Below are 25,442 nucleotides of genomic sequence, written 5' to 3'. Positions count from 1 at the left end.
ATAATAAATATGTAATAAGTAGTAATTATTGTAAGAAAAAATTAAATCTTTCAGCTCTAGGTTTTCAAAGCCTGTTGAGCTTAATAAATAAATAAAAACTAAGTTTTGCGGTCAAAATATAATAAAAAATTTCCGCCCCCGAGATGGAGTGGCAACCACCCCCATAGTAAAAGTGCTTTTCGGCATGATATAGAGTTTGATCCACTACTTAGTCTCAAATTTTCAAAACAATCGATCCATTCTGTAAACATTGCGAGGTGAAAACCTTTGGTTCCTGGACTATTAGGAAATTAGAAACATCGAATATGACCCATTTTTAAGGTGGTGCGTTAATATTTTGGAAAAGTGTAAATATTCAAAAATTTTTGACATCTATGTTACAAAATTCATCATTTTTTACCAAAATTACTTACTTGTGCAGAACGTCTTATCAGAAGTCACCTCAAGGAATCCCAGGGCACTTGTGAAGCAGTCCAATTGAGAGATAATGGTCATTTCCGCTCGTTTCTCTTTTAAAATATATGTCAAACCTACTTGAGCAGAGTCATTATCTTGCTCGAATCCTGTTACAATCCCTAATTTATCGACCAGAGGATAGAGATCTGTGTTGCCTTTCCATAGGCATACTGGACTGAGGACTTGGGAAAATTGTATTGGACTGTCTAAAATATAAATTAAAACATGAAAGACATTTCGTAGTTCAAGACGTTACAATTCTAAACTGGACTGGAAATTTCGAAAAGCAGGGCTGGCTTTGATTGAAGTTCCAAGAACGAATGAATATAACATACAGTATGGTGCAAACCTTAGACCATAAAAACTGATAGACACGCCTTGTATCGAACCGTTGAAGCAAAGACCTTCCGTGAAAGTGACGTCACAATACGGCAAGAACTTGTTTGGATTCTTAGCAAAGCACTAATAAAATTACCCAATTTTAGATTAATTATAGTATAACTTTTGTCATATAAGTAGTTTTGTAGTATAACTTAATATTTTGTAAAAATTATGGAAGAAAAATCATTTAGCAAAGTAATTAATAAATATTTTTGACTTAAAGTAATTTTGTAAAAATAAATGTTTTATTTGAAATTATATCGTTGGTATATCTCTTCTTGTTTGATAATCAATAATAAATTTAAAGGAGAGTAATTTTCTTTTGGGTGTTAGTTTCAAGTTAGGTGAAAAAATATGTAGGAAATCTATTAATTAATGATCACAAAACAAAATAGCTTTTGTTAACTTACTTTTAACTCTTATTACATTATTTAGTTTTTCACCATCGTGGTACAATCTGATGTATCAATAATGCGAACAAATTATCTTTATTTGATTAAACAAATGGTTTGTTTCAAAATCATGATCTTGTTATGTTCTTTGATGATCATGTTCTTTGTATTCGCTAAACACAGAACCATGCACGTTTAAGATCAATTTTGTCAATAATTTAGAATCGTTCAATTTGTTTGAATTGTACCTACATAATTCTAATTTCGCTTTCAGCAATTTTGTAAATATGAATGACCTCTTTAGAAGGTTGAATTAAAACATTTTTTGATATGCTATAATTTTTGTGTCTTATGAATGGACATTGTAAATTATCACATTCAATTGCACACAAACATATGTCACAATGTAATGTTTTCTTAACTTTCTTAACTACAAACCCAGCGATATTGTCAACAACATCACAAACATAAGATGACTCTTTTTCAAAAACTTAAATTATTTACAGTATAATCATGGTTACTAGTAATTATTTCCCTATTATTTTCATCAGTTCTAGAGTTGTCAATGAGTTGATGATCAACAGTTTTCATTTTCACAGTATTTGTTGTGCTCATTGCTAAAATTGTGGAAGGTGCCTGTTCTATACAATTAGCCTGGGTAGATCCTGTAACACTTGTGTGCATTAAGACTCTTTTATATGCATCTTCAAATTTTTTTTGCCGTTGGGTTGTTGTTGTAACCTCCATGACTCCTATAATAGAACTAAAGAAAACCTCTAAGTGATACTGAGAAAGTTTATAGGTCGAAAGATACTTCAGACCTCCATCCATATGATCCTTCACGTAATTTTTCCAAATTCGCATTCGCATCATACCAATAAAACCCGTTTATTTTTGGCTTAGATGCAGTGGTTCACCATTGTTGGAATATTTGAGTGAATTAAGATACTTTATAAATTCTTCAGTTTTTTGACAAATCGCTTGTTTATTATGCTGCTGTAAACTGGATTTTAGGTGTTTCCCCCTTTTTTTGTCGCTGCGTACAATTAAATGCTCTGCAAGATAACACCATAATTAAAAAATTAGTGTATTGGAAAATTTTTAAATTGGAACAATTTAAAAAGTTTACAACGCCTATAAACACTTCTAATCTCTAACGTTTTCTGCCGTAAACAGACGTTACGCACAGCTGTGTGAATCGTTTTATGTTGGCTTCATTACTCTTCGAGACGAGAGAATACCATTACGGCGTGTCTATCAGTTTTTATGGTCTAAGGTGCAAACGAAAGGAAAAAAATCGTTATTTTGTAAGCCGGCGACATTAAAAAAACCCTGAAACAGGACGATTTTTATTTTTAGATTATGATTTTTTGACATATATATCCTATTAGTGACGTCATAAATCTGGGGTGATGACGTACTCGATGATTTTTTTTAAATAAGAATATGAGTCGTGTGCTACCTCATACCTCATTTGAAAATTTATTTAATTCTCTATTCAGTAATATAAACATGAATATAATTATCTTTACAGGGTATCCAAGAACATTTTTTTGAAGTAAATTAATTAACACAAAAAGAAGAAGGTATGTAATTTATTTAATTCAAAATAAACAGAACAATTGCTTTCAGAAAACAGAAAAAATGTATATTTGATAAAAAAAGATTGCTTTTCGCTTAAATTCAATGTTCATGCTTGAACATTAAATTTAAGAGAAAAGAAATATTTATTTGTAAAATAAACATTTTTTTCTGTTTTTTGACAGCAGTAAAATATATTTTGAATTAAATAATTTTTATATCTACATTACATTCTTCTTTTTGTGTCAATTAATTTAATTCAAAACAACGTTTTTGGACACCCTTTATAATTAATTATGCTAATGTTTATATTACTGAATAGAGAATTTAATACATTTTTAAATGAGTTAGCACATGACCCCTATTTCCGTTTGTTCCAAATATACCAAAAGGAATTTACTGTAAATAATTTCTTATTAAGACTGTGAAAAATATTGTTAAAGGATTTTTTAAATTCAATTTAGGAATTATTGTTTCATATTTTCATTACCAGATCAATAAATTTACAAGTGTCTAGCGATAACCCAAAGCAGTCGCAAAGTGAAATATATTTTATTATGTTACTAGCTGACTCGGCGAACTTCGTAGGTACCGCTTTTGAACTAAATAATGTTTAAAAGTTAAATAACTAAAAATTACCAGAAAACAAAAAATGAATACTCAAAAATATTGTCTATATTTTTTCTGATAAACAATATTTTTCTTGTAGTGTATGCGTAACTATTGATCACTTATGTTGGTTGTACCACAGAAACCTTCCTAGATTTAAGCACAACAACTTAAGATCATCACTTTGATCAAATGCGCCGGCCGGCCAGAACATCTAGACATTTTTAAAATGTCTATAGGCCCCAGGTCGACTCAGCCTGAATAAAAATGAGTACCTTGGGTAAAACCAGGGGCAATAATAGGCGGTTGAAGCGTAGTACTGGCCCTGTTACCTTCCGTGTATACCGTAGGCCCTAGATATAGCAAACTACCCTGCTGTAATCCCAAAGCCGCGTTAGCGGTATAAAGCAGGATACTATTAATATTACATACAGACAAAGCATTAATTTTTTAAAACCTTTTTATATACTTGGCTTGGTTGGTGTCACGGACTCCGCAAATTTTGTAATCCATTTTAACAATAGTTCTAGACTAACTAGGTACTTGAAATTTTCAGGATAGCTAAGAGCTGACTAACAATGCAATATTTAACTGCTACTGTATGGATAAATGGATTCTTTTTTAAATTTCAAACTGTTTTAAAAATGTAATTTTTATGACATTTTCTATTAACTATGACCAGTATATTTATCAGTCAACGCTATGACATTTGAATTCCATTTTAACGTAAGTCAAAACGTCGAGGGCCGATAGCTCAGTGCTAGAACGTTAGGCCGGAGATCTACTGGTCCTGAGTTCAAAACCTCCCTGTCGCTTACATTTTCTTATTTTTTTCATATATATTTTATTTTTTTCATACATAATTGAAACAATATACTTAAAATTCATATTTTATAAGTTAATTATTATATTATGCCATTGTAAACAACCGTGGTATTATAAAAAGTACTTTTTTATACTAGTGTAATTTTTGGAAAATAATCTTGAACTCGGAGGTAAACAACTACACTATGTTATTTCGAGTAGGTAATTGTGTTTAGCGTGTGTTTGTAATGGTAGGGGAGCAAAGTATGCTAAATGTGCAGTCACTCGAGCGTTATGGGGACCTATTGGGTTGTGAAGAGTAGGTCCTAAAACCAAAAAAAGTTAAGTAAAATTTTCCATTTTAGTGGGCGCTTGCCATTTTTTAATTTAATTTTCCATTTCCAATAATCGTTTTTTCCGATTATAACGCCATCTATCCATAATTCGAAAAAATGTTTCGAATAAAAGTTATTTATTTTTACGTAAGGAATCCAAATCTGCAGTAAAAAATGGGACTTCTATTTAAGATTTTAAAGTAACCCCCCACCCCACCTCCTTGGGGAGTCGTGATTAGTGCCATTCGATAGATTTTTTAAAAGTATCGAATAAGTGTATTTAACAGTTTTTCGATCTGATGTTCATTTCGCGAAATATCGAGGGATTCGTATTTAAAATATTAAATTTACCCCCCACCCCTCCCCGTGGGAAGCCGTGTTTGGTATCATTCGATAGATTTTTAAAATATATTGAGCACATATTTTTTAGTTTTTCGATCTGTCATTTATTTCGCGACATATTCGCTTATTTCTTGTGAAACTTTGGGACTCACCCATTTCCTTACCCCCTGCTCAAATCGTCAGATTTTTGAAATATACACTCTTTTGCATGTACTTAACTTACCTTATCTTAATCTGACAATTTCGAGTATTTTTAAGGATAGATTTTTTTTTTCGGGCCCCCCTTAACGAACTCCCCTGTGTTAAGAGCCAATATATGGTAGAGGTTCATCTGCAGGGTACCAGGTTTCTCCCATATGCTAATCTGACGCGCTCGAGTAACTGCAAAAATCCCCGCTTGGGCTCCCCTACCATAATAAAGTTAAGAGCACTTAGGATGTTAATAAAAATCTACAATAATATATCCCATAATTGGTTGAAAAACCATTACCTGCTATTGTATAGATAAATGATTTTTATTTTAATTCCAAAATATTTTTGAAAATGTGACTTATGCTATGACAGTTAAATTCCATTTTAACGTAACATAATACATCGAGTCCTGATAGCTCAGTGCTAGAACGTTAGGCCGGAGATCTACTGGTCCTGAGTTCAAATCCTACCTCTCGCTTACCTTTTTTTAATTCATAAAAAGTTAATATATTTAAAATTCATACTTTATAAGTTAATTATTATATATGCCATTTTAAATAACCGTGGTATTATAAAAAGTACTTTTTTATACTAGTGTAATGTTTGGAATTATAAACTGGACCTCGGAGTTTAAACTACACTATATATTATTTCGAGTAACTGTGTTTAGCGTGTGTTTGCAACAAAGTTAAGAGCACTTAGGATGTTGATAAAAATCTGATAATATCTCATAATTTGTTGAAAGACCATATTACAACGACGGAAACCGCAGCCGGCTGCGTTAATAAAATAATGCAGTGTTGGTTCTTGTTATTTCGCCGCGGCTTTATACAAAAGATGACGCTACTAGTTTACTCGGTTGATGTTTACTGTTAATAGATGGCGTTACTTTATATGTCATATTAATTTCATATTTTATTTGTGAAAACTATTGAATATTATTAAAACCTTTTTATATACTTGGCTTGGTTGGTGTCACGGACTTCGCAAATTTTGTAATCCATTTTAAAAATAGTTCTAGGCTACCTAGACACCTGAAATTTTCAGAAAAGCTCAGAACTAGCTAACAATGCAATATTTAACTGCTATTATACAGGGTGATTAATTAGTGGGGTAAAGCTCCGTAGATCCGTTATAGTAATATATAGCGATAAAACTTAATATCAAACATTGTAGCGTACTTTGAGCTGCACTTTAATTTTCTTTATATTGAATACAGGGTGAGTCAAAGTGCAAGTAAATTATTTTCTCAGTAATTTTAAATAGCACACCCTGTATTTTATATCATCGAAAAGTACCATTACCATACTTTAATTTTTATATACCTAACATTGCCTATGTGTAAATTTATTAGTTTTCGAGATATTTTCATTTTTCAGAGCAAAATTATGAATAAATACGGGTCTAAATCTTTCCAAATTTTAAGTAAGCCATGACTGAATTGTCTAAAACTGACAATTTACGATTACTGATTATCAATCTATAATCAAAGTTACAATTTTTGTTATTCTCCTTTTCATGAACATTTTTCAGTGCGTCACAAATTATAGAAAAAAAGGTAAGTCCGTGATAATACACATTTATGACATTTATTCTAACGTGACATTTTAGTTAAATCTGACAGTTGTCAAATTTTATTTTCAATTTGGAATAAAACCAAATCAATTGTGTCTATTGCATTTATAAAATGGTATTTTCTTTCATTTGTATAGTCTTATAAATTGTACAGATTATATTGATAATATTATTATTTTATTTAATAAATAATTCTTTTTTGATTATGGCGCCATCTATCGACAACTAGAATAATCACCGAACTAGAATATTTACCGAAGTATTCCCAGACGTGCCTTTTTTTCTGTCACATACAATTTAATGCGTTAGAGAGAAATCGAAAAACTGTGACGCACTGAAAGATGATCATGAGAAAAAGAATATTAACTTTTATTACTATCTATTACTATAACAAATCTACAGAGCTTTACCCCACTAACCAATCGCACTGTATGGATAAATCGATTTTTTTAAATTTCAAACCATTTTAAAAATGTGACTAATGCAATGATATTTTAAAGTACGTTAATAACTCGATATTTGCTACATAAAACTTGATGGTGGCTCAGTGGCATTAGACTGCAAATCGAGAGGTCCCGAGTTGGAACCCGGCTGTTACGTATCTTTTTTTAATTGTTCTAATAAATAATTAAAAGTTTATATACTTAAAATTATATATACTATTTTAAACAACCGTGGTATTATAAAAAGTACTTTTTTATACTAGTGTAATTTTTGGAATCATAATTATAAATAATAAAATACACCTACTAAAAATTCATATTTTCTAAGTTAATTATTCTTTCGAAACATGTTGTGTCTTATAATATACAATAACAAAACCGTGATATTATAAAAAGTACTTTTTTATTACAGTGTATTTTTGGAATTTTGAGCATTTTATATCGCTAAATTATTTTATATTCTCTCCTATAAATAATAAAAAGGTTTTCGATAAAAAAGTTATTTTTTATAAAAATGTAATTATTATTTATATAGATTTTCAGTAGTAATTGCACAAGAGCTCTAAAATTCTATATTAATTTTAGAGATCGCGTGCAATTTGTTGCGATTATTTCATGAATAAAACTGTTCAAAACAAAAATTTTATTGTAATTTATTTATGTAAGTACAAATTAGTACAATTAAACACAAAGTTTTTATAAATATTTGACGATTGAAAGTCATCACTTTTATAATTTTTAAAACATTAATAATTGTCATTAATGTCACTGAATGTATTTTTTCGTAGCAACGAAGGACATGTGACGTAATATACTTTTAAACGACGGGCAATTATCAAAAATTATCAATTTAATTCAGATTTCTGTAGGTTTCTATTGGTCAGAATCTCCTATGAATGAAATAATCAGACTAATTAAAGTTGATTATTGCTTACCCATTGAAATAATAGCAATATCCCCATGAGCAGATTTTGAATTTTGCATAAAAAATGGATGTACGTCAACTCGTCTAGCTTTCCTGGTAACAGCTCCATTACTGTTCCAATTTTCTAAGTCATTGGTACCCATTACTAAGAATATGTCCTCGGTTTCTACTAATTGAAGTTTAAAGTACTGAACACAACGTGCAGCTAAAAACAAAACAAAATGAAATAATAATTATTACACACACAATTATTTTTGTAATAAATATCTAGTAAAATACATTTACTGATTAAAAATGATTGTTAAATATTTGGTCTGCAGTTAAAGAGTGGAAGATAAAAAAAGTGAAAAAAGTGGAAAAGTGAAAAGAAAAGACAACATAACAATCATTCACATCATCATTATCATCATCGCCCAGCCCTTTGCGTCCACTGCTGAACATAGGCCTCCCTCATTTTTGTCCATTGTGCAGTATTTAGAGCACTTTGTATCCAATTTCTTGACATTTTCTCGAGATCGTCAGTCCAACGAGTCGGGGGTCTTCCTGTACTTTCATTACTGATTCCAGCGACGTGTCGGGCCCAGTTCCATTTCAGTGTGGCAATTCGGGAAATTAGAACGGTAACCCCTGCTCTTCGTCTTAGGTTGTCATTTCTAACTCGGTCACGAAGCGATATACTCAGCTCCATGACCTTTCCATTTTACTCTGAGTTATTTGCAGCTTCTTAGAAGTTGAAGCTATCAATGTCAAATTTCGGCACCATAGGTCATCATCATCACAGGTAACACATATTGGTCAAATGTTTTACATTTTAAAAAATTGGTATTTCGTTTTTAAATATGTCTTTGAATTTTCCATAGGCTGTCCATGCTAGGTTTATTTTTCTTCGTAGTTCGCATGTGTGGTTGTCTCTTGTGATCTTTATTTCGTGTCCAAGGTATATCTATTTTTCCTCCAGCTTTACTTCGTTGTCTCCAATATTGATATTTTCGATAGGTACTACGTTGGTCATGAATTTTGTTTTGAAAAATATTTATTTTAAGACCCGCACTAGAACACACTAAGTGAAGTTCATGTGGCATTCTACATATCTCCTTGATGTTGTCAGAGAACAAAACTCATCCACACATCAAACAATCATACACACATAACCACAATTGACCGGTTTGAGGTTGTCAGCTCGTACTTATATCTGGTATTATTGATAAAAAATGCATGTTCACCACAGGAAGATATAAAACATAATATATGTGATCTAGCAAAGACACCGTGGGAAAGATGGCCAAAAGATGAAAGGACTCTCTTTGACAGAATCTAAAAAGGAGGATAATCAGCTGCCTAATATTCCCAATATAGTAATGATAATATTGATCCAAATAATGGCATAACCCAGACATCCAAAGTAAAAGTTTTCCTCCAACACCAAATTGTTCTATACGGTCCACACATTGTTCAGTAAAAAGTTACATCATTTTGAGCGTCCGGTTTGGGGGGGGGGGGGAGATGGGAGAAAAGTCGGTAAGTTAGTAGTTTTTTTACGTTTTTCGTCAATAGTCCTAAAACTATGCTTTAGCGTAAACAATGTTCTATACAAAAATGTTCTACATAAAATTTAAAACAAAAAAAGTTCTATACATAATTGTTATAAAATCAACGGTTCCAGAGTTACGAAGGGTAAAAAGTGGAGGTTTTCGATACTTTTTATATGATTTGGACAATTGATGATGATTTTGGGTGGTGAGGTTGACGTTTTTTCTAAAGCTTATCACTAACATACCATCGGCCACTGAAACAGCAAATTTTATTTACAAAAAAATTTCTTTCATCAATAATAATATTATAAATTGCCCAAAAAATATAAAAAGTATCGAAAACCTCCACAATTCACCCTCCGTAACTCTGGAACCGTTGATTTTATAACAATTATGTATTGGACCTTTTTTGTTTTAAATTCTATGTAGAAAATTTGAGTATAGAACATAATTTACGCTAAAGCATAGTTTTAGAAATAATGACGAAAAACGTAAAACAACTACTAATTTACCGACATCTCCCCCATCTCCCCCCAAACCGGATGCTCAAGTTGGTGTAACTTTTTACTGAACAATATGTTGACCATCTAGAACAATTTTGTGTTGGAGGAAAACTTTTACTTTGGATGTCTGGTTTAGGCCTTTTTTGGACCAATTATAATATACTATCTCCGTACGCTTTGGAACCGTTCATTTTAGAAGGATTATGCATAGGGCCTTTTTTATTTCAAATTTTATGTAGAATAATTTTGTGTAGAAGGTTGTTCATGCTAAACTGCATAGTTTTAGAAATATTGACGAAAAACCTAAAAAACTACAAATTTACCGATTTCTCTCCCCTCTCCCCCCCCCAAACCCGACGCTCAAAATGGTGTGACTTTTTACTGAACAATATGTGGACCATATAGAACAATTTGGTGACTTGGTGTTGGAGGATAACTTTCACTTTGGATGTCTGGGTTTGGGTCTAGTTATACCATACTAATACTGACATATTATGGTCCATATGTACATACATGTAGTACTATCGAAGTTCTGAAACTGTTTTCTTGTGGCATGTTTAATTTAGTGTTATGTTTATATGGAATTGAGCCATAATTGTAGCTTTAATAAAAGTTACATTTCTTAATTATTAACAATTCTTTGACGTTTCGATTTCCACTCCAAAAATCGTCCTCAAAAAAAAATAAAATAAAATTAAGTTGAAAATTTTGGGAAAATTTCTTATAAATCTTTTTAGGTTATGTGTACAAGAGTCTTCAATCAATGTATACTCCCTGTTTTATTATATGGCTCTCAGAAATGGACGTTTACAAAAGAAAATACGGAAAAAATAGCTAAGACAGAAAGATCCATGGAAAGATAAATGTTGAAACTATCAGACACGAAATGAAACGAATGGATTCGTAACAAAACAAAAGTGAAAGATTTCTCAACCTAAGTAGCAAAGCTCAAATGGAAGTTCGCCGGACACACCCTACGGAAGAAGGATGAAAGATGGACTATGATGAATGATTATACATTGTAGACCGTGGAACCACAAACGAAAAAGGCCACAGATGCGATTGTCAGATCTGAAGCATTAAACCTAGAAAGGCTATAGCGGGATAAGATGATCAAAAATGCCCCCACACCGATCAGCGCCGCTACATATATTTTCGATAAAGGATACAAAATTATGCCCTCATGCAAATTTTTATCTTCCCAGAGGTCCTAAAACCCCTTAAATCGAGAAAAGAAGAATTTTTACGTTTTATTTTTTTGTGAGCTCAATTTTAACTTAAAAAATCTGAAAAAATTCAAAAGGATGTATATTTTGAATACAAAACAGCTTGATTTTTTTCAGATTTTTCTAATAAAAAATGAGCCCAGGAAAAATTTTTGAAATTTTCAAAAAATTTTTAGGTTACGTAAATATGATTTGGCCAACTTTTAAATAGTATTTTTTTGTGTGCTTTTTGTCGTTCTTTTGAATGGCAAAGGCAGAATTATTAATATCTGAGCGGAAAGAACGAAAAAATTTAAAAAACCGTTTTTGGCTGTCTCGAGATGCATCTCGGGATAGCCAATTTTAGGATTTCGGATCCTGACTTTTTACAACAGAAAAAACGCTAAAATTGTGAGTTTTGTCTGTTTGAAAATTGTGAATAAAATTTGGTATGTGGGCTTATAATAATATTTGGAACAGCTTTTCCAAATAACTTTTCGATATCTCTAACGCGAAGCAAATCCAATCGCATATCGGAAATTCACCCTGTTTGTGGATATATTATCAATTTGATAATTTATTGCAACTGATATAGTCGTATTTTTTATACCTAGATTTAAAATATACATTTAAAATACTGACTAATTCACAATTTTATCATAAAAAGTTCAAATTGATTGCATTGAAGTATTGAACCAATTAATGTGTAATAATAATATAATACAGAGTGAGGTTTAGGTACGGAAACCCTCAATTATCTCGAAAACGGTATGCACGATTTTTATAAATTTTGGTGGGTAGGGGTTTTCTAATGCGGCCGATATTATAGTGATAATTACATTGTTGTCAGATCTTCCGTTTTTCTAAAAATCTAATTAAATTTTTTAATTCAATTGAAATACCCTCTATATATTTTGCGTTTTAGTCCTTAAAAAATACTAATTATTTTTCATGTTATATTCTCCATACCTAAAGGCCATAATTTCGGAGTTATTGCTACATTTATTTAAAAACAAATTTAAACACATTGAACATTATTTTACACGTGTCGGATAGACATTATTTTACGTTCTTTGGACCATTGGGAACAAAAAATTTCTTTTGTAATTTTTCTTTAAAGTTAATCGTTTTCGCGTTATAAACAATTTAAAACTGAAAAAAAAATCGAATAATGACAATTTTCAAGGTTCAGAAACACAAATCAAAAATATTATTTTTGTTACTACCCAGTATAAAAATTCAAGTTCAAGCCTTATTCAGTTACCAATAAGTAATTTAAGCTTGTTTTATTCTAAAATATTGTTTTTTAGTTGTTAATGCAGCCCGATCGCCCGTCCTCTCATATGCGCTTCAATAACAATTATTAAAAAGTAATGTTTTAGAATAAAACGGGCCAAAAAAGTTTATAGCGAGCGCCTAGAAGAAGGGCTTAGCTTAAATTTGGGTACTCAGCAGATTCAAAAATAATATTTTTTATTTGTATTTTTGAACCTTGAAAATCGTCAGTATTCGATTTTTTTCAGTTTTAAGTTGTTTTGAGCTCGAAAACCATTAACTTTAGAGAAAAATTACAAAAGACCTTTTTTGTTCCCAATGATCCAAAGAATGTAAAATACTGTCTACCCGGTCCGAAAAAATTGATTTTTATAATGTGTTTAGTTTTTTTAAATACATGTAGTAATAACTCCGAAATTATGGCATTTGGGTATAGGGAATATAACATGAAAGATAATCAGTATTTCTTAAGGACTTCAAAACGCAAAAGATATACAGAAAAACGGAAGATCTGACAACAATGTAATTATCACTATAATATTGACTGCATTAGAAAACTCCTACCCACCAAAACCTATAAAAATCGTGCAAGACGTTTCCGAGATAATTGAGGGTTTCTATACATAAAACTCACTCTGAATATTATAATTACTATAATAATGTTATATTAATAAGCATTAATTGGTTCAATACTTCAATGCAATCAATTTGAACTTTTTATGATAAAATTAGTGAATCAGTCAGTATTCTCATTGTATATTTTAAATCTATAAAAAATACGATTATATTAGTTGCAATAAATTATCATTCATTCGATATGCAATTCGATTTGCTTCGCGTTAGAGATATCGAAAAAAGTTATTTGGAAAAGCTGTTCCAAATATTATTATAAGCCCACATACCAAATTTTATGACAAAATTCACACTTTTAGTGTTTTTTCAGTTGTTCTAGTCAGGATCCTAAATCCTAAAATTGGCTGTCCCGAGATGCATCTCGAGACAGCCAAAAACGGTTTTTTTAATTATCGAAATATACATCCTCTTGAATTTTTTCAGATTTTTTAATTTAAAATTGCGCTCACAAAAAAATAAAACCTAAAAATTGTTCTTTTCTCAATTTAAGAGGTTTTAGGACCTCTGGGAAGCTAAAATTTGCATGAGGGCATAATTTTATATCCTTTATCGAAAACATAAGTAGCTGGGCTGATCGGTGCGGGGGCATTTTTGACCATCTTATCCCGCTATAGCCTTTTGTGCAGTAAGATGAATCGTCATGCAACTTTTTGCATTCGATTCGAGAGAGTGTCAGGCAATTTTGTGAACTAAATTGATCTCCGGCAAAAATTTTTGTGCATAAGAAAATGCATCTATAAAGTGCATCTCGAAGAGATGGAAAATAAAAAATTTAGAACTCTTTAGAACACTTTGAAAATGTATTTTCTCGTGCAAAAATTTTTTTGCCGGAGATCAATTTTAGTTCACAAAATTGCCTGACACTCTCTCGAAGCGAATGCAAAAAGTTGCATGATGATTCATCTTACTGCACAAAATTCCTAGGTTTTTGGGCTTTTTAGTGCTTCGTTGCTTCGCCTAGTATCGTAAATGTGACTGTTGAAAAAATCAAATTTAAAATTGAATTATTTTCATTATCAAATTTTAAATTTATCAATAATCTATTTAATAGCATTTTTTTAATAATAACTTGTTTAATTAAATTAAAAATTCAATATTATTCTTCAGAATTGTGTGTGTTGCACATGTATTGGGAATGAGATTTTCGATGGTTTGTTCTTCATTCGGCTAATGTTGGTATTTTCTTCGGCCTTTCTGTTGGTATGTTCTTCTGTTGGTTTTACCTTATGGTAACAACCATAACGTTGGTTGTTGCTTTATGTTCAAGTTGTTCTTGACTTTTTCGTTTAGTATTGGTAACCAAATGTTCATAAGATCGAGACCAAAATTTTATTTGTATGGAAATTACCTACACATAACCTAAAAAGATCGGTTTATGAGAAATTTTCCCAGAATTTTTAAACTTAATTTTTTTGAAGTTATACTTCTTTAGGCGCGATTGAGATTGAGGGTGAATTTATATTGATCTGCGCGCATGCGCACACCGACAGTATGGTATTAGTCGTTATACGGGCTCTGATTGGGTGTTGAAATGATCTGTCAATAATAAATAATTGTTCAATATGAAGGTAAACAAATGTATAATATATTAGTTTTATTGTTGTGAGGACAGAAACAAAAAAGTTTATAATTATAGTGAATAGTTTTTAAAGCAACAGGTACGTAATAATTGTAAATGTATCATAGGTACCTACCTATTTGAACCTACCAAAATACATAGTATGTAATACTTTTATTTACATAATTTGATTACCATCAAAATTTCTATCAATATTCACCTAATATATTGTTTTCTTACTCTATGTTTTGTTGTATTTTTTCAATTCTAAATCATTTCAATTCAAAATCAAAATAATTTGATTTATGTAATTCAAAAATGTCAAAAGTTTAATCCGTTTAGTTAGTCGATCTTCGCACATAATGACACGTTGTCTCCGTGGCGAAGCGTTTAATGCGAATGACCCCCAATACAGCGCCAATACCAACCGCGCTGATAAGTTGGTTCGAATCCCAATAGAAACTTTAATTTTTTTATTTTTGTATACATTTTATGATTGTAAGTATATTTATTATATAATTTTATTTTCAGAAAATAGGTATTTAGTTAAAACATTTTCCGACAATTAATGTTCAGAAATCATTTGTGGCATTTTTAATGTGTTTGTGTGTGTTTTATTCTTTTATTACTTTAATTTTTGGCACTGTTTTAATAAAAATGTTTGAGAAGTAGTAAGTATAAATTAGTTTAATATTTAAATAAAATATAAATAAAAAGTATAAGTATATCGGTATAAATTAGTTTAATATTTAAATAAAATATAAATAAAAAGTATATTAATTTCGTTTATAATCATATAATCATAAGATAGAAGTATAACTTCTTACGTGCGTACAAAGTACACACACATTCTTTTTTTTTAATTTACTCTGAGGAGTACTCCGGAGTAAAAATCTAAACGTTAAACAGAAGTTAATTAAGAAATGTAATTTTCATTGAACCTACAATTGTGGCACAATCACGTATATAGGTAATACTAAATGTAGTGTTGTTCTGAAGCTATTTCCTTGTGGCATTTTTGTAATCAACTACAGTGAAACCTCGGTAACTCGGATTAATCGGGATCGCGGCCGATCCGGGTTATAGAAAATCCGGGTTAGCCGGAGAATATGGTGAAAATTAATAAAACAAGGTATACTTACCGATAAACTCCGTTATAATTGAAATAACATGAAATATACAGGGTGTCCCGAAAAGATTGGTCATAAATTATACCACATATTCTGGGGTCAAAAATAGGTTGATTGAACTTCACTTATCTATATACAATAGTGCACACAAAAAAAATTAACAGCTCTTTTAAGTTACAAAATGAAAATCGATTTTTTTTTCATATATCGAAAAGTCTTAGAGATTTTTTATTGAAAATGGATATGTGGCATTCTTATGGCAGCAACATCTTAAAAAAAATAACGTGAAATTTGTGCACCTCATAAAAAATTAAAAGTTACTTGTGGTTAGTAAACAAGACGTCAGCCCTATGCAACTAATTGTCAATGATGAATCAATAACAAAAGTTAACCATCTTAAATACCTAGGATGTTGGATAAACGAGACACTAAATCCGGATGAAGAAATTAAAACTCGTATAGAAATTGCAAGAGGAGCATTTATGAAACTTAGATCTATTCTGAGCAACTCTCAGCTGAACTTACAACTAAGAATCAAGTTCCTAAAATGTTATGTGTATCCTTTATTACTATATGGATGTGAAACCTGGATCATGAAGGTTAACATGATGAACAAATTAGAAGCCTTTGAGATGTGGTCGTATCGTAGAATGCTCAGAATATCTTGGGTTCAACGCATTTCAAACAGAGAAGTCTTAAACAGAGTAGGTCAAGGCGAAGGTGACTTAATGAAGATGATAAAAAAGAGAAAACTTGAATATCTGGGGCATATAATGAGAGGTAGCAGCTACAGGATGCTGCAGTTAATACTCAATGGAAAGATCGACGGAAAAAGAGGAATTGGTCGAAAGAAATATTCATGGCTCCGAAACCTTCGTCAATGGACTGGCTTATCAGCAGATCAATTGTTACATGCCGCACAAGATCGAGAACGATATCGGCAAATTGTTATGGAAGCTACCCACGCCTAAAAATTTGGGCACGGTACTTAAAGAAGAAGAAGATAAAAAATTAATGGGGGTTTTGTTCCTTTAAACCCCCCCAAACTTTTGTGTACGTTCCAATTAAATTATTATTGCGGCACCATTAGTTAAACATAATGTTTTAAAACTTTTTTGCCTCTTAGTTCTTTTTCGATAAGCCAGTGTTTATCGATATATTTTGAATATTTATCGAATCCACCGCATATTTGGACATGGTTAAGTACGATTATAAACACCTGTTAATAATCTAAAAATTTATTTATAATTTACATTTTTAGATATATTTTGAAAAAGAAGCCACATCTCGATAAAAGGTGACTTGTCAAAAAAAGACTAAGAGGCAAAAAATTTTTAAAAACACTGTGTTTAAATAATGGTATCACAATACTAGCTTAGTTGGAAGTAGGAACGTACACAAACATTTGGGGGGTTTAAAGGAACAAAACACCCCTAAAATTTTTATCTAAATGTATTAAAAAAGTAGCCGCATCTCCGTAAAAACTGGCTTATCGAAAAAATAGTAAGAGACAAGAATGTTTTAAAAATGTTGTGTTTAACTAATGGTACCACAATAATGAATTAATTGGAACGTACACAAAAGTTTGGGGGAGTTTAAGGGAACAAAATCCCCATAAATTTTTTATGGGGTGGACAAATTTCACTATAATTTTGTTTTAAGATGTTCCTGCCATAAGAATGATACATGTCAATTTTCAATAAAAAATCTGTAATAGATTTCGATATATTGAAAAAAATCGATTTTCATTTTGTAACTTCAAAGGGCTGTAACTTTTTTTATAAGCACATTTGTACTAAGGTAAGTTAGGTTCAATCGAACTATTTTGACCTCAGAATGTGTGGTATAATTTATGACCAATCTTTTCGGGACACCCTGTATATATACACAGCACAGTACCTACACATCTGAATTACTAAAAACACGCAAACAGAAACCTATAACAGACGGAAACGAACAATACAAGACTGTACTACACACAATACAGTCAAAAATCGGAAGGATGTTATGTTATTTATGAATAGTGAAAACTCAGACCATTGTTTAAAAAATAATTTTTTAAATAGTCTTTTAATCTTTTTTAAACAATGCTAAGACAGTTTGAAATAAATAAAGGAATACTACAACAGGTGCCTGTTGTTTCCGATAAACCGAGGCAATGAACGTTGCTCTGCTCTGCCGCCCTGTGCTATAAGTCATTTTTACTATCGTATACTTCAAATTACACAAATACACATTATCTCTCAAATAGTATATTACATACATTTTTATTGTTGAAATGTTTGTCTGATGAAAATCGGTCTGGGTTAGTCGGATTTCCGGGTTATCGGGGGCCGACTTATCGGGGTTCCACTGTATTCTTAATGGGAAATAGGCCACAATTTAACTAAAAAAATGATATTATTAACATTTCGACGTCCTATCGGATGTCGTTGTCAAAATACAAAATATTAATAAATTAAACTAGATGTAGTACATACTACTTTTGTACTTAAAGCTAAGTGCAGTAGCTATACCACATTTGAATAAGCTTTATATGTGACTGCAGCGTGTATTACAATGCCTACTAAATAATTTTTTTTAAAAGAAAACATAAAGTAAGTATTAAAATTATTTTATGTTATGTACCAGATTATAGTTTTATATGCTTATATCAGAGACCTGGAGCTGACGACCCCCCCCCTCCTAGATACGCCACTGCCCCCAACACATCGAAAAAATTAAATTGTGTCTTTTGAAAAATGCAATTCTAAATGTAACTTTTCAATGGACTAATAAATTAATATAATTTATAATATTTTTAATTCAAAATAATAAAAAAAGTAATATAAAAAAATAATAATTAAAAATTCATGCTATTAAAATGTTAAAATATGAAGTATATTACCTGTGAGAACATGTTTATCTGAAATCAATGTTGCAGAGCATTTGTATTCGTACTTGGGTCCCCTCTTCCAGAAGAAAGCGACCAGCCAAGGGCATTGTCCAATCTTAGTGTCAGTACTACCTGATGTACGAGGGTCAATCGAAACTATCTCGTTTTTCGGTTGTTCCTCACTAGCCACTCCACATTTAAAATAACTATTTAACGATGGAGATTCAAATTCTCGTTTGGCAAAAATCGAGTCGATAACTCTGAAAACGTACAGGATTGATTAAGTTGCTGTCTAGTGCAGTCACTGAAGGTTTTAACCTCCGATTTCGTTGAACCTCCAACCTCCATCGATTTTCATGAAAGTTGGTGAGTAGTTAGAGGATACCTCAAGGAACAAAAGTAACATGGTGCCAACTTGCGCTTTAATCCTGGGGTGGATCCCACCCCTTCTCGGGGGTAAAAATGATTATTGTATTAAAAATAATCCCATAAATCGATAGAGGGACAAATTATAAGCATAATTTGTTATATAAAGTTATTAAAATAAATCAATGTTTTTTAAGTTATTAAAGATCAAAATTTTTATTTTTTTCGCAAAGAAAATGCATGTTTTAAATCTGTTTTTCACGTATTACTCAAAAACTATAAGCTTTTACAAAAAAGATATTATTACCAAAATTGAAGATAATTCAAAATTGAATACACTCCTTACTTAAGTAACTACACTAATGTTAACTAAAAGTGAGTTATGGGTAATTGAATGTATATTTTTTTTGGCGAGTACTCAAATCTAAATATTTCAGCTAAAATAACGGCAAAACTATGTATTTTAAAATACCTGTTATTAGATATAAGATATATCTGTTAAAAACTTGTCAAAGTACTTCGAAATACCTATCAAATGAGCTACAGAAGAATTTAATAGCATCAAAATTGAGCATGTTATGATGAAAATAAGAGAAACCTTTCGAATATTTCAGGAAAAAGTGAAAAATAAAACATACGCCATTTCCACAAAAATTAAAATTTATAGTAATCCCTACAAGAATTTCTTTATATTAGCATAAGTAATGATTTCAACAATTTTGACCGGTTTAGAGTGCATATTTTTGAGAAAAAGGTATAATTTAAAAAAATCTGAATTTTTAAAACTATTGTTATTTTCATTTTCTTTTCATAATGACTCCAAAAATACTCAATATATTTGGTTAAATGATATTTAACCAAATTTCATTTTTTTTCTTTAGCAAATATTTTACTGGTTTTACTATTTCTGTGTGGTAAAAAATAACCGAGATAGAAACGTTTAAAGCTTAACTGTTACTATGAGAGCTATGTAACCGGGGCCATTTAACCTTTTATATTAAAAAAGTAAGGGGTTTAAAATATTATGTGCAACGTGGATTAATGTCTCTTGAAATTAACTTTTAAATGGTTTATAGCTGAACCCGATATCGTATAAATTAAAGGGATTAAAAAAAACAATAACATTTTTTGGAAAAATTTATAAAAGATAAATTTTGAAAAAATTTTGGAGTATAAATTTTAATACTATCAACTTCTTCGGTGGCTTATTTGATAGATATTTCTAAGTGCTTTGAAAAATATTTAATAAGTTTATGTTATAAAATGTTTATGTTATAAATAAGTTTATGTTATAAATTCTATACTTTATAAAATGCACCATTTTCCCGTTATTTAAGGTTGAGCTTGAATTCTTAGATTTGGGTACTCGCCGAAAAACATATACTTTCAATTACCTATAACTCACTTCTAGTTAACATTAAAAGGTTTTTCAAGTTAGGAGCTTAATTTTTTATTAGCTTCAATTTTGAGAATATTTTTTTTTGTAAAAACTTATAGTTCTTGAGTTATTTATGAAAATTCGGTTTAAAACATGCATTTTTCTGACGAAAAATTAAAATATTTGATCTTTAATAACTCAAAAAGTATTGATTTATTTTAATAACTTTATATAACAAATTTTACTAAGAATTGGTCCATCTATCGATTTATGGGGTTATTTTAAATAATATAATTTTCACCCACGAGAAGGAGTGGCATCCACCCCCAGGATAAAAGCGCAAGTTGGCACCATGTCACATTTGTTCCTTGAGATATTCTCTGACCACTTACCAATTTTCATGCAAATCGATGGAGGTTCAGCGAAATCGGAGGTAATAGCTCATATCCACCTTCAGCGACTACACTAGTCAGATTTTTTGCTATTTTAACATAAATAGTCGCTTGTTAAGTTTGTTCAGTTAAATACATTAATTACTAAAAATAAAATATCATGTTGATCTGAAATCAATGTTGCAGAGCATTTGTATTCGTACACGGATCTCCTCTTCCAGAAGAAATCTACCAGCCAAGGGTACTGTCTAAGTGTCAGCACTGTCACGATAATATAATTTTATCGTCTAGATTACGCCTATGTATTAAGCAAAACGTGTTTTTATAGCGTCTCTGACCATAGGCGCCCATACACACGGGCAGGGGGGCCGTGGCCCCCTAGCTTTTCGGAAAAGAACAAAAATTAAATTTATATTACATAAACGTAGTTTTGTCAAAAAATTATTGGATAATTTTGAGAGATAAATTGGAAAGAACATGTTTATTAATAAAAAAATTCACATATTGGGTAATTAATAGTTTAACAAAAAATATGTGTGTCTGCGACAGCGGTCTATATGGAATGTGCATAATACACATTTCGCACAGTCACGTATGACATTAACTAAAACATTAAAAGAGATTAGAAACGTGGGAACATAATATATACTGTAATCGACACCCAAAATTACAAATTAAATGAATCATTTATAATACCGCAAAGAAAATCACATCCGCAAGAAATCCGATCTCTGACCGATAATCACTAATGAGCCATTTGTCTTTAAGAAAAGAACTGGCACTATAGAGATAAGTGTATACCGAATAGAACCATCTTCATAAGCAGAAATAAATTCATATTGAAAAATAATTTTTAAAATTGATTGAACATAGTCAAATTTTAGTTTGCAAAAGTATTTTTTTAGTAAGTAGATTATTTTAAAGTGTACCTACATTATGATAAACAGAACAATTTTATTTAAATGAAAAACAGGTGATCTTTCATGACGAATGAGTGTTATATACAGGGTGTCCCAAAAGTAGCGGAAAGGTCGAATAATTCGCGAAATGAACATCGGATCGAAAAACTGAAAAATATGCGTTAAATATTTCTCAAAAATTTATGCGATGACACTAAACATGTCCACCACTTCAACCCCTGCGTGTGGAGTGGGGGGTAATTTTAAAATCTTAAATGGAACCCCTAATTTTTGTTGCAGATTTGGATTTTCCTTGTAAAAATAAGCAAATTTTATTCGAGCCATTTTGCGAATTGTGGATAGAGAGCGATAATCGGAAAAAACGATATATCGTGATTCCATAGCAAAATAATTATAGAAACGGTCTAATATCTCGAGAAATATACATACTTCCAAATGAAAAACTAAAGAACACGTGTTTAAAATTTTTCAAAAATCTATAGAATGACACCAAACAGGATTTTTTATTCCACACTCTGGAGGTGGCGGTGAGAGTTAACTTTAAAATCTTAAATAGGAACCCTCGTTTTTTCTCATGGAACCCATTTATTCGAAACTTTTTTTAGAATTGTTGACGGATGGCGCTATAATCGGAAAATGCGATTTTTTTGCGCCATCTATAAACAATTCTAAAAATGTTTGGAATATAATATGTGACTTATTTTTCATAAGGATTCTAAATCTGCAAAAATAAAGGGGGCTCCTTTTTAAGATTTTAAAGTAAAAACTTGGTTCGGTATATACTTATGGCATTGATTAATAACTACATGGAATATTTATAATCAATGCTTATGGTTAGTCTACTCGCCAAAGTTGAAGGTATGGCTTTGCAAGCATTGTATTCTTTTCAAAACGGGTTTTAAGAGAGGCGCAACTTTTGTGGTACCCATGACATTTTCATTTAAAAACTTGGTCTAGTATTTAAATGTATGAACGATTTCTCACAACAGGGTTCAAACTAGGTTTTTTAGGTGGTTTAGACTACAGTAGACTCCCTCTATAACAAGAACTGAAATGGTGGACTAATTATCTCGTTATAACCGGATCTCATTATTTCAAACAACAGTAATATGATGCCTTGTTTTGATACCTCTTACGTAGTTTATTAGGTGTCGATGGTCAACCTGAACAGTAAACAATGAGACTTCGCTGTCATAAATTGTAAATTTCCTATAATATTCAATATCGGTCGATAAACAGGCAGAAGTTTATTACAGGTGGCCGAGTTTATTACAGCACTTATAATAAGACAGATATTGGACATTTCTATGTACAGGCAGTTGGGGCATTTATTTATATATGACCATTACAACGCTAAAAACAGGTAAAGATATATGTATTCTTCAATTTCAATTTTCCTCGTTATCAGTGGCGTGCTGGCCATATAAATGAATCGGTGCAATCACCGAGAGGCCGCGGCCTATTGAGGCCGGTCAAATAAGTTTTTTTCGCAAAAAATTTTGGATGTAACAAAAATTTTTTTATTTTCTAATCGAATGATATTAACAGAACATTTCAAAAATATTTTATTTCCATACATAGTGTTCGAGCCATTTGAATAATATTGCATTTGTTGCAGTTGTTTGTTTTATACACACCCTGTATTTCAAAACGGTTAAAATTAAGACGTTCAATTGAGCCATGAATAGGTATTATTCGGCTGATAATATAAACACAGATTTTTACACAAAATACGACTCAGCAATTGTATATATTTTTTTAGATAATATGTGTTCCTGGGAAAAGTTCGTTAAGTATTTTTGGATGTTTTCGGTTTTGCTGAGTGGACAAAACCAGGCGATGTATCGCGGTTATCTTGAAATTAGCGAGGATAGATCCATTAGAAATATATAAAGTGAAGATGATTTACAGCGTATCTCTCTCTCTCTCTTGTCGTTTCCCCATTACTGAGGATCGTGATTTCTTCCAATATTCCTCACAATTTTATTCCATTGGTATCTATCTTCAGCTGCTCTAAGTGCTTTGCAGAATGACTTTCGAGCTGAATTCTTAATTTGGTCGGACCATCTAGTTGGTGATCGTCCTCTTGATCTTCTGCCCGGAACGTTTCCAGAAACAATTAAAATCTCCAAACTATCGTCACCTCTGTGGACAACATGACCGAAGACTTGCAGAATTCGTTACAGACATATTGTGGGCAGACTTTTTTTTAATTTCGAGTTGGTTTAGAATGGAAACGTTTGTCCTATGAGCTGTCCAAGGTATGCGCAGCATTCTTGTCCAGCACCACATCTCAAAGGCATTCGCTCTCAAAAGCACCACACTTGGACTCGAAGAGTCCAAGTCTCTGCCCCGTATAGAAATATTGAGAATACAAGGGCATTCACCAGTCTCATTTTGATATTTTGAGAGATAGATCTGTCTTTACAAACTTTAGTTAGACGACTTATCGCATTTTTTGCAATACCAATACGTCTCCTAACTTTTGCTTCACAGTTACCATCGTTAGTTGTACTGCTAGACCCGAGATAGACAAAGGTGTTTACTATTTGGTATTCCTGTAACATGTTAATCAGTTGAATAGTGTCGAATCTGAGCAATGCTTGGCATATCACTTAAGGACAGGAGAACAAACACATGGATAAGACAGAAAACCAAAGTCACCGATGTGGTTCAAAAATCACTAAAATTGAAATGGGAATACGCTGGACATGTAGCTAGGAGCGATCTTAACAAATGGTACAGAAGAATTCTAACCTGGAGACCATACGAACATAAAAGACCCAGAGGCAGACCTCCTATGAGATGGACAGATGATCTGAAACGAACTGCCGGGAAAAATTGGCTACAAGTAGCGTACAACAAAAACAATGGAAAGGAAGACTTGAAGAGGCTTATGTTCAGATGCTGAAGTGAATGGCTAGACGAAGAAGAAGAAGAAGAAAAAGTGTCGAATCTGTCGACCACCATTATTTTTGTCTTAGCTTTATTGATTTTCAGACCCACTTTACTGCTTTCGTACTCAACTCTTCGCAGGAGATCAAACATTTCTTACAACGTATGCTGCACCAATTTAACATAACCGCCAGAAAATTTAACATGTTAATTTCACCAAAAAAGACAAAATGCATGGTTATAACAGCAAATTCAATAATATGTAAATTGGAGCTGGAGGGCTAATAGAACAAGTGATGGAGTTTTAATAACTAGACATCACACTATCTAGCTACGAAAGGGTCTAAACAGAAGTGGAAGATCAAGTGAATAGAACAAACAGAGCGGTAGGTTGTCTGAATGACACAATATGGAGAAATAAAAATATCGGAAAAGAAATGAAAGGCAGAATTTACAAAACAGTCATAAGACCAATAATGACATACGCCGCAGAAACATGACCCGACACAGAGAGGACAAAAAACCGTTCGAAAAATCGATGGTAAGACTATATGGGACACAGAGCTAGAAGTACAGATATACAGCGGAAATTCAAGGTGGGCAATATTAATAACTGGATAAGAAACAGAAGAATAGAATGGAATGACCACATACGCCGAATGACAACAAATAGAGTAGTAAGGACAGCGAGAGACGGTTCCCCAATAGGAAGACGATCAGTGAGAAGACCACAAAAACGATGGAA

General features: G+C 31.5%; 1 protein-coding gene across 1 annotated transcript in view; it reads right to left on the bottom strand.

The window, feature by feature from the left end:
* Positions 1-25,442, bottom strand: part of LOC114333077 (serine protease gd-like) — an 86,293-nt gene that overhangs the window by 23,677 nt on the left and 37,174 nt on the right. The window contains exons 5-7 of the mRNA XM_028282901.2: positions 18,759-19,006; positions 8,046-8,240; positions 414-662 (exon numbers count right to left, since the gene is read on the bottom strand). Coding sequence (XP_028138702.2) covers positions 414-662; positions 8,046-8,240; positions 18,759-19,006 — 692 coding nt within the window. The remainder of the gene's footprint in view (positions 1-413; positions 663-8,045; positions 8,241-18,758; positions 19,007-25,442) is intronic.

This window comes from Diabrotica virgifera, chromosome 7, assembly GCF_917563875.1.
Source record: "Diabrotica virgifera virgifera chromosome 7, PGI_DIABVI_V3a".
Classification (NCBI taxonomy): domain Eukaryota; kingdom Metazoa; phylum Arthropoda; class Insecta; order Coleoptera; family Chrysomelidae; genus Diabrotica; species Diabrotica virgifera.
Note: the sequence above shows the minus strand (reverse complement) of the source record. Positions and strands in the feature narration are given on the sequence as shown.